Source organism: Amblyomma americanum, chromosome 6 (genome assembly GCF_052857255.1).
Source record: "Amblyomma americanum isolate KBUSLIRL-KWMA chromosome 6, ASM5285725v1, whole genome shotgun sequence".
Classification (NCBI taxonomy): domain Eukaryota; kingdom Metazoa; phylum Arthropoda; class Arachnida; order Ixodida; family Ixodidae; genus Amblyomma; species Amblyomma americanum.
In genome coordinates, this window is record NC_135502.1 from 43027404 (window position 1) to 43038478 (window position 11075).

At 47.2% G+C, this 11075-nt stretch overlaps 1 protein-coding gene and 1 non-coding gene across 3 annotated transcripts in view; one reads left to right on the forward strand and one right to left on the reverse strand.

The window, feature by feature from the left end:
• The window catches only part of LOC144136707 (uncharacterized), a 48667-nt gene that overhangs the window by 28099 nt on the left and 9493 nt on the right, over positions 1–11075 (forward strand). For both annotated transcript variants that reach the window (XM_077669249.1, XM_077669248.1), the window contains exon 2: positions 9793–9869. In XM_077669249.1, coding sequence (XP_077525375.1) covers positions 9793–9869 — 77 coding nt within the window. The remainder of the gene's footprint in view (positions 1–9792; positions 9870–11075) is intronic.
• LOC144095750 (U2 spliceosomal RNA) lies at positions 6115–6298 on the reverse strand. Its single transcript, XR_013306764.1, has one exon. It is a non-coding gene; the product is annotated as a U2 spliceosomal RNA (small nuclear RNA).

An 11075-nucleotide genomic window follows, 5' to 3' on the forward strand; every position in this document is an offset into this window, starting at 1 on the left:
CGTATCCCCGCAAACTTCTTAATCTCATCCGCCCACCTAACTTTCTGCCACCTCCTGCTACGCTTACCTGCTCTTAAGTATCCAGTAAGTTACCCTCAACGATAATCGGTTATCTTATCTTCGATTACATGCACCTCTAGAGCCCATTTCTTCTTCTTGATTTCGACTAGGATATCGTTAACCCGCGTTTGTTCCCTGACCCTCTCTGCGCTCTTCCTGTCTCTTAATATTTCACCTTTTATTTTGCTTTCCACAACTTGCTGCGTTGTTCTCAATGTAAGTGAACCCTTTTCGTTAGCCTCCACGTTCAGCCCCATAGCCTAGTACCGATAAGACACAGCTGTTGCATACTTTTCTCTTGAGAGATACTGGTGAACTGCCATTCATGTCTGAGAACCATGCCAAATGCGCTCCACCCCATTCTTATTTCAGTTATTTAGTAGTCTTGAGCTGCCTTGTACTGTGCATAATGCCCGCCCTGCTGAGAGTACCGCGCCGACGTATATCTCACGCTTTTTAAAATAAAAATCTGTAAGCATTAAAAAATCGCCATGCATTTATTTAGTAACAGGCTACCACTTAACTCCATTCCATCTTTAGCCCTCGAGTCAACGGCATATATGCCCCACCGCGGTGGCTGAGTAAGTTATGACGCTCGGCTGCTGACCCGAAAGACGCGGGCTCGATCCCGCTTGCGGCGGTCGAATTCCGATGGAGGCGGAATTTTAGGGGCCCGTGTACTGTGCGATGTCAGTGCACGTTAAAGAACCCCAGGTGGTCGAAATATCCGGAGCCCTTCACTACGGCGTCTCTCATAGCCTGAGTCGCTTTGGGACGTTAAACCCTCTATAAGCCAAACCAATGACATATATAAAGCGCCACCGTTTCTTTAATAATAATAATAATAATAATAATAATAATAATAATAATAATAATAATAATAATAATAATAATAATAATAATAATAATAATAATTGGTTTTTGAGGAATGAAATGGCGCAGTATCTGCCCCACATATCGTCGGACACCCAAACCGCGCCGTAAGGGAAGTGATAAAAGAGGGAGCGAAAGAAGAGAGAGGCACCGTAGTGGAGGGCTCCGGAATCAACCGCTTCTTTCCACACTTCTGGAAATTGCATTCAAGCCGCCGCGGTGGCTCAGTGGTTAGGGCGCTCGACTACTGAGCTGGAGTTCCCGGGTTCGAACCCGACCGCGGCGGCTGCGTTTTTATGGAGGAAAAACGCTAAGGCGCCCGTGTGCTGTGCGATGTCAGTGCATGTTAAAGATCCCCAGGTGGTCGAAATTAATCCGGAGCCCTCCACTGCGGCACATCTCTCTTCCTTTCTTCTTGCTCTCCCTCCTTTACCCTTCCCTTACGGTGCGGTTCAGGTGTCCGCCGATATGTGAGACAGATACTGCGCCATTTCCTTTCCCCAAAAACCAATTATTATTATTCAAGCCGCCGTGCGTGTGGCAGGAGCCGCACGAGAAGGCAGTTTAGAGGCACCCCTTCTGGTGGCTCTACAACACCCCCTCAGTCGGGTAACAAGGCAGACTGCGCTCAAGATGGCAGCGGCAGGCCCCATCCGGCTCACACGTTGGGTATGAGCCGAAACGAATCGGAACGCATTGAAAGTCAGCGTGATCATGAGGTCGCCGCTCCGCGAATAGTGTTACGAGCGACGCGGAGAAAACTCGCGCAACTCCGCTCCCTGTGGGAGCTTGAATAGGAACACCGATGCCTAGGAGAGCTGGACGTGTACTAGGAATGATACCAATATTTACGCGTTGACTTTCAATTCATTCATAGCCGCGTTTTCTTGCTCCGTACATAAGTGTACGCGATGACCGGAAGGAAAGTTTTGAGGTGTTCCAAAAAAGTGCCACAAGAGTGACACTGCCTTTAGGAGCCGGCAACCATCTGGAACCTCCAAGAGATACCCGCTCATCATCATCATCATCATCATCATCGAACGAACTGGTTACACTGAAGGTCAATGGCCTCTCCCATATTCCTAGTCATCCTCGCAACATACGCACCCAAGTTCGCAGTCCGCGCTCATATACGCTACCGCACAGGACACCCCTGTCCATTCTGCGCGCTCCTGGCGAGCAAATTTAGATCTTTCGCCGCTGCCGAGGTCTGGCTACTTTTGTTCTCGGTTATTATTTCTTGCTTTCTCTCTCCACCAATGAAAGGATTAAAAAAAGGCACCCATTCCTGTTTTTGACGGACGTATCACTTACTACATAGATTTCTTCTAGCGGGAAAGCTTGTGAAATTTTCTTTCACCGTCGCGCGGAGTGAAACTGTTTGTTGAAACCGTTTATATGCGGGGGGGCCGTCGCTCCATGCAGGCATGCACGCTAGCTAGAGCGTCAGCGATTATTGCTTCGAGTGTTCCTGCAGATAGCGCGCGGTGTATTTGCTTGCACTGGCAGCGCGCCATCGCTCATTTTGCTCGCAGTTTTTATTACTGCGCTGGCTGTGCATGCGGCTAATCGTAGCCGGTAATACAATGTCACGTTCCTGGGCTGTGTTTCCATAGTTGCTATTGTGCCAGGAAATGGTACACATCCACAGGGTAGTCATCATCATGCAGGTAAACCTGCACTGCGAAACGGCCTTCCGAAAAAGATGCGCCAGAAAAAAGAAAGCAGTTTTCGGGCGACCGTCAAGAATTCTGCGAATTCCAGCGCTATATAGTCGTTCTCACCATGATGTTACTGGTGAATGAGTTGCTTCCGCGGGAGCACTTTCAGAACTGGGCCACGGCACGGTAGAACTGGGGGTATGGCGGGTGTGGCAGAACTGCTCTGTTTTGGTAGTATAGATATGCTAAAAATGAGCCCCTGTACGACGCCATTCATAACTAACGCCATCCAAGCAAATTAACTTATCTCTTCATTCTATACCTGGCCACTTGGGGCCGCCCCGATTTGGGTTTCCCTTTCCTTATTGTGTCCACTGTGTTACACTCCAACAGAACGTCGATTACCTGCATCCGCCCGATTGAATGAATTCAATTCAACTCTTGAATTCTGCATGCATCATTAAGGCGCCTTTGATCTCTAATCCATGCTAACACGTATACACACAACAGAAAAGACGTTCCATCTCAGTTTCAATTAACAGGCAGCGCTGTCCTTGTATTAAAAAAAAAAATGTGCTGCATGCGATGCTCTTTGTGACGTGATGTGCTTCTCTGAGCTGTATACTATATCTGTTGCGCTTGCCGCATCAAAATAGCATTAAATGCTGATTTCAGGTCTACCAGCGAGCTTTCTGGCCCTGTCGTGTGGCCGTCGGTGCATTCCAGAATTGCATGCTTGACAGCCCTTCTGTACTCAAGTGTAGTTTTGGAGTAGCAGTCACAATTGCTGTATCACGGGAGAAATAGGAAACTCGTTGAATAACTTGGGGAAGATTCTTTTAAGGCAACCGCTGATGGCTTGAAATGCAGCAGCACATCTGTAGCGAAGAGATAACGCTTGAAGACGACGCTCACGTGCTATCGGGGACAAAAGTATCCAGGACACATGATCGGGATCAAAAGCCGATAACTCCGTTATTAGGCGTTTTGATCCAAGTCAAACTTGCGGAAATGACAGCCGCATTCACGCGCTCCAATGTCGGCCAGTGAAATTGGATGTTCGTTTGCAGGCGCGGTGCCTATAAGCGCCTAGATCGGTTTTCCTGCGTTCTGGAGACTTCTGTCCCCGATAGTACAGTCTTTGCCAAAAGTGACCAGGCTGCTCGGTTTGCTTCTCAGTGGAATAGCGGAACACTTATCGCACCCAACAAGCTATAAATCACTGTGAGGTAAGGAGAACACCTTCCAATACCGTTTGGTTTTTATTGAAGCCGTAGGAACTTCCCTATATGAGGGAGAAACCATGCAGCCTGGTTACTTTTGGCAAAAACTGTACGTGAACTACGGTATGCAAAGGCAGCTACCGCGCCATTTTCTGATTATCCTGTGCATGCAAGCGCACGCACAAAATAAAGAGAACGAGTAAAAAATCACACGATTACACACCTGTTAGGTGTGCACCGAACACATCACCCTACAGGTCAAGCCTGAAGTCGGGGATAGGGCCGAACTTTCATCTCTCTTGTCGGTATGACGTGAATGTGCGATCCCTCAGAGCCGGGCTGCCCCGCAAAACACATCGTGGGATTTTTTTCTGTGTGCACCTAACAGGTGTACACAGTACCTAGCTCCTAGTTATGTGTGCACCTGCTAACAGGTCTGCACCGTACTATTTGCACGCACACAACCAGGCATATACTTTTGTATGTCTTTCTAGGTATACCTATAAACTTGTGGTGTATTCCAGTCGGCGGTCAGGAGCAGCTCTCCGAACCCGCAAAATTTGTGCCGCGAGGAATTTGGATTTGCACGAGCCGACTGTGCGTAAGAAATACATAGATGAATTCAAGAAAAATATGGCACGCATTCACAACCACCGATCTTGACTAGCAAGTATCCTCACATAGGCCTAACTGTGCGATAATGCCAAAATGATGGGGTGTAGCCAAAACGTAATTAAAGAGAGAGTTACGTAACGTGTTGCAACTTCAGAAAGAAGTGGGAGTAACCGAGTCAGGAAAGGCAGAGATAGGATACGTCAAGAGATGGCGTGCTCTGCAGTGGTATATCTTCCTTGTTCCGCAATTGGTCCTTAAGATACTGATACCAGAAAAGATAAGAACTGGTGACAAACAGAAGCAACAAAACGAGAGAAAGTATATACAGGGTATGGTGGAGTAAAAGAGGGCTTGTAGGTAACCGCGCACATAGCTTAGAAGAGAAAAATAGGAGGGAAGAAATGGGAAGAATGCAGAGCATGAAGTTGAATAGGCGAGAAGTACGAGCAATAAACTGTCACAGGTGCTGACCTTGTGTGGGCTTATACTCCGAAAATTAGAGGCCACACGACAGGAGTAAACGCCAGCCTGCTTTACTCTCTTCAGCAGCTGTTTACTCCGTCATTATTGCGAGGAAACAAACCCCGCGTTCATCCCATTTCGGCAGGGAGCAGAGCAATCTGCAAACTCCGACAAACGAAGTTGGTTGGTGTTTCAATCCTCTCCACTTGTATAACGTACGAAAGCCTGCTGCAGTCTCTTGTGACCTTCATCTCTAAAAAAAAAATTCTTCAGTCGCTTATTCTTCTGAGTGATAACTACATTACTGTTGAAAATGCACTGGCGTCTTTTACATTTCGTTTCCGTCGAAACGTGGCCGCCGCGGCGGGATTTGATCCCACACCGAAAGGCTCTGTCAGCGGACCCTTATAAAAATGGTCTATAGACTCTGTTGCATTTCTATAGACATTTATTTTTGTCTATTAATGTGTGCACGCACAGACTGTCTGTAGACAAAAGTCTACTAAAATTGTATATCCATAAACATATAGGTTGCCTATAGGATTTTATTGCCTATAGACTGTTCCCTTGGGTTCGTCTATAGAGAGTGTATAGACTTTAGAGACAGAAGTCTATGGACGGTCTATAGACTATCTAAAGATGTTTTTATAAGGGGAGTGCCTATTAAACAGCTAGAGACGTTGGATGTGCTTCCCAGTACGAAAAAATTGGCAGTGGCTATGCCAGGATGTACGTAGCGAGAGGTACGTTTCCCTAGCTGAGCTTGTTGTGGCCACTGTATGTTAAGCAACGAGACATTGGACTCCATCTCGGCGGTTCTGCGCCGTCTATTACGCTCGGCAGTCTGGCATCTCCATTTGGCAAGCCGTTCCTCTCTCTGTTCGGGCGTTTCCGCTGCTCTCTTCGCCTTCTTGCGCTCATTCTCTCTTTGTTGATCAGCCAACTGCCAGGCGACAACATCAGGATCGGAAGAGTTAATCTTCTCTTATCTATGCCGCCGTTCAGCAGCGGCTGGACTCTCCTTCTCTACATCCATGTCAAAACGTTGTGATACAGCCACCCTGATGACTGACTGATGTTGCTGATAGGAAGAAGGAAAAGGAAAGTGCACTGGCCTGCCTACTGGCTCAAACCGAGCCACGCTCACTGCCGCGTGCAGAAAGTAGGAGGGGTAAATGATAGGAGAGTAAAGAGTGAAAGAAAAGACGTGCCGCGCTAAAATGCCCCGGGCCGATCCCGGAGACAGTGCAATACCGGGCAGGCCCGTGCCAGAGTTCAAGCCCAGCACTCACTCCTCCATATTCCAAAAATAAGTTTAAGATCTTAGGTCCAAGGACCCGCTGCAGATATTAACTCAGGTATCAGATATCATACCTGATATCAGTTATATATCAGGTATGATATCAGCCACGCATTACATCACCGCCTTTTATACTCAATCCTGCACGTGCGACACGCGGTTCGGGTGGTAGAGCGGCGTGCGGCAAGGCGGTGACGAAGCGCGCGGCGCACCTGTGGGGTCTCTCTGGTTACCATGGTATCGGCGCATGCGCACAACTGCTCATCCGCGTGACGTCACGCGTGGCTTCGACGGTGGAGCGGACACGCAGCCGCCGCGACAGCGAAGTGCACGCCGCACCTTCTGCTCCTCTCCGGCTGCCATGGTAACGGCGCATGCGCACAACTGTCTGCCCTGGCTCACGGCGAAATGCTCGACTGGTAGCCCAGTGTAGCTCTCGCTACAAAAGTGAAGCCGCTGGACGAGGCGGCACTTCAAGCGTTTGTACCCGGACCCGCGTGGCCGGCATCAGCCGCGTACGGAAGAGAAGATGGCACCAGCACGCGCCACAAATCCCGGTTGACGGAGCGGCGGCGGCGTCCGGCCGAGGCGAAGATCCCAGCCGTTTGTGTAGCGCGCGCTGTCGCCGCCTTTGGCATGTTATACCGGCGCTGGCCACGCGAATCGCTATACACACCAAAAGCGCCAAGCGCGCTGTCGAGCCAAGAAAAGTTTGCAAAAGGTTAGTAAGTTAACTACGGCAACTGCGACATGTTCATCGGGTAAAGACACAGCATGACTGAGACAGAACAAAAGAGGTAGACAGACAGAGCGCTGACTCACGACTGTGCATTTATTTTATGGAAGAAAACTGCTGACAGAAGCTTCTAAAGACTCGAGTACGGCTACCACCATCTATGAACTGTCCTAGAATGCCCTATAGAGGTCTTTCCTGCAGCGCGTTTGATGTTCACATCTACTTTAGACGACGAAATAGACCGAATATTTTTTTTATGAAACTCACATTGGGGCAGTGCTTTGACTCGTGCAGAGAGTACACTACGCCTGGGACTGACTCTGGCCTATACCCGGAGAGTGCGGTAGACTGTTGAAAACGGAGTGCAATGTGGAACAGACTTTTCCTCTTTCGAAAAGAACTGCTCTAACTACTTTACGTCCAGGTGTGTAGATAAAGGACTGATAGGCAAACTGTTGTTTGCATTATTGGTAAGAAGTCCCGTTAGAGCCTTCAATATGGGATCGCTTTCTGTGCGTTTCTAAGCAAATACCTATAGCTCTATTTGACGAAAGACAACAATCTCTCTTGCAATCTCTCAGCGTAACCTTTTGGGGGCACATGTGAACCTGCAGCCCCATAAAAGAGACGGGCGCCTTCCGATGATAAAGATAGCGCGGCTGGGACTCCACATTGGTTTTGACAAAAAAGAAGCACGATAGCGCACAGGCGAGTGTTCCAATCGTCGCACGCTATGCATTGTCGTGCGCGTGCTTTTTTCTGCATGAGCGGCGTGTCGCACGTCTATACATATCGAACGCAGCCGGCGCGTTTCCAAGAAAAGCGCTCGCCGTGCTTATTTTAAGACCACGAAATGCTTGTATAGACGGATTCAAGTATAAATGTATATCTTCCAGCCAAGTTCGTGCAGGTTTGCTCGAAAATAGCCCGTCGCCGATATAATACAGCCGTGCGCTGCCGCACGACTCCGAGTGGGAATCGCATCGCCAGCAGCGCTGAATTTTCACCACCGACAAGCCGTGCCAGTCGGCTTCAACATGCGCAGGGAGCTGCTAATGGAGAGTTTTAGCACATAGTGTCTGTATAGAGATACCGCTACCGCACAACGCAACCGCATACCGATGTACGAACAACGGTAGGCGGTAACGCTTTGCAACACTCTCAATAGAGAGCTTTAGCCCTGTCGTATTGGTCACTACGCTAACTACGATAAAAGGGACCGTACGGCAGAAAAAAAAATTCACCTGACAAGTGCGGCAACGGTAGCAACGGCAACTCGTTACCGTATTGGCCGTGCGGCTGTCCGGCTGTGCTAAATCTCTCTAATGCTTTGCGCGCCGTGAATGTATGTTTACAAAATTGGAGGTGACACTCATATATAGCTGCGCCTTAAGGGCATGACGCGATAGCGTAATGGGCAAATTCTCATATATGCAGAAGGTGATTCCCTATATTTTAGATTCATAGATCCCTGGGGACTTGGGTCACACAAGCCCCACCGGTTGAGGCACTTGCAATCGCAGGGCGCATCCCTTGTACTTGCACCCCTCTGTTGTCTAACACCGTCATCCTAGGAAAACATAATGACAGCCTAACGCGGGAAATTTTGGAGGCTTTTCACATCCGCTTGGAACCTGATAGCTGCATTAGTGATCCTTCTGTCACACTAACTGATAAAGAGATGATGTTTTTATCCGGCCAAGATGTGTAGTCTCGCGCTCGTGCTGATTGTCACCTTTGTGGGCATGATTAGCAGCTTGTGTTGTTTTCTTTTGGTTTTCCCTCTTGTTTGTGTTTGGCGTTCTTAGTATTTAAGATGCTTTGACTTGAATTAAAAATCTAGTTGCGAGTCAGCGCTTGTGGTGTCCTTTCTTCGTTGTGTCCTGTTTTATTGCGCTGTTCAAATATGAATCATTACCAACTCGCCCAGTTCGCAGCTTTAATGCATCCCTTAACCACTGCATCATTGCGGCAAGACTGGCGTGAGGATTCCCAGGTACCCATGATTGCAAAGTTGAAAGTGACCAATTCCGCATAAATGGGCATTAACTCATTAAAGCTATGCCCTCTAATTTTTTTTTGTAATTGAGACAAAACTAAAGAGTGCGCTGAGATGGCGGGCGAATATGCTGACAATACTATAGTGGCTATACTCTTCCTATACACGCTGCGGCATCTTATGCTTTCTGCGCTCGCACCGACTAGTTCTGGCGGCCATATGAAATTCTTGCAGGTGTACAAATGTTCAAAACACCCGGGGTAAATTTCGATGTTCAGCGCCATGCGGTACGTGGTGGCAGCCGTGCAGACTAGATACGTTTGTCCAGATATTGTGGGCCCTTGATGGGCAGTGTCGTCATTCAGTGACGTTGTCTCGCGTGGGGACTGAGTTTCCCATTTGGCACTCTTTTGTGCTTGTCCCTAGTTTCTGTTATTTTTTTTTTGTGCACCGTATCGTGGTTTCCCGCACACAGATTTGCTGCTTCTGCTTGTTTTAAAAGCTCGACGTTAGTATAACTGCGGCAAGTGTCGACAAAGGTATGTTGGCGTGTAGTTGTTGCTCAATTGTTGTCCCGAACGAGCTCAGTGCATTGCTTTCAATTCGGGAAGCGGTAACTGTTATCGGACATTGTAATTGTGACATCATTTGCAGTCAACGTATTCGGTATTGCAATCGCAACGCTGAACCGGCTGCTCGCGAGACCGTGTGCACCTTTGCGCATGCGCCGCAGGCACTTTCTTTAAAGAAGCAGGCGATCTTTTTAGTTTCTTGATTTGTTCTCTCTGCTTGCTTACTCTGTGCGCTCTCAGCTGTTTGCGCGCGTTGTTCACGGCGTGTCCTTCGTGACTGCCTCCGCGCAGGTTCGCCGAATGTCCCCGCCGACGCCGACGGAGCTTCGCCGGAATCGCAACCCCGGCCCGAAGTTCCAGCGCCTGCGGTGAGTGCTCGCATATATATATATATATATATATATATATATATATATATATATATATATATATATATATATATATATATATATATATATATATATATATATATATATATATATATATATAGCTGCGGAATCGCGCGATTTGTAAAGAAAAAATTCGTAGCTGCGCGCTCAGCCGTTTTCTACGAGAAGCGAAACTCCGGTGCTCGGTGACTAATCGTTTTCACCGCTAGTGTATAATAAAAAGAAAAAAAAAACATTCCCATAGCTTTCCATTCTCAAAGAAAAAAAAAGCATTCATTGCTGCAAGTCAGACTCGAACTGGTGCTCTGCGTGTAAGATGCAGGTAGGAGTCGATTTGCGATGAAATATGGTCAATTCAGATTTTTTTTTTTCAGTACGTTACACTGGTAGGTGTAACGTTAGCGATCTTGGAGGCCCTATATGAAGTATAGGTTGGAATGGGGGCTCTTGCCTTGTGATTCATGTAAAACAGCGACGCACGCACGCACGCACGCGCACGCACGCACGCGCACGCACGCACGCGCACACACACACACACACACACACACACACACACACACACACACACACACACACACACACACACACACACACACACACACACACACACACACACACACACACACACACACACACACACACACACACACACACACACACACACACACACACACACACACACACACACACACACATATATATATATATATATATATATATATATATATATATATATATATATATATATATATATATATATATATATATATATATATATATATATAAAAGAGGAGTGGGCACTTCTACAGAGACACATTTATTTATCAACGTTTCGACCGCGGTGCAGGACCACTACAGTCGTGAAGAAGACCGCACCGCGGTCGAAACGTTGATAAATAAATATGTCCCTGTAGAAGTGTCCACTTCTCTTAAATCTTTATTCTGCGGAGCCAACGCAACCTACGTTCGTAACAATATATATATATATATATATATATATATATATATATATATATATATATATATATATATATATATATATATATATATATATATATATATGTATGTGGTATTAAGACAAGGAAAGATCGAGCTAATGTCTTGTAAGTAAAGCTGCTAATGGGCCTAGTTGGTTCATATTAAACTTTATTGGTGCGCTACTCATAGGAACGAACAACACTGGTC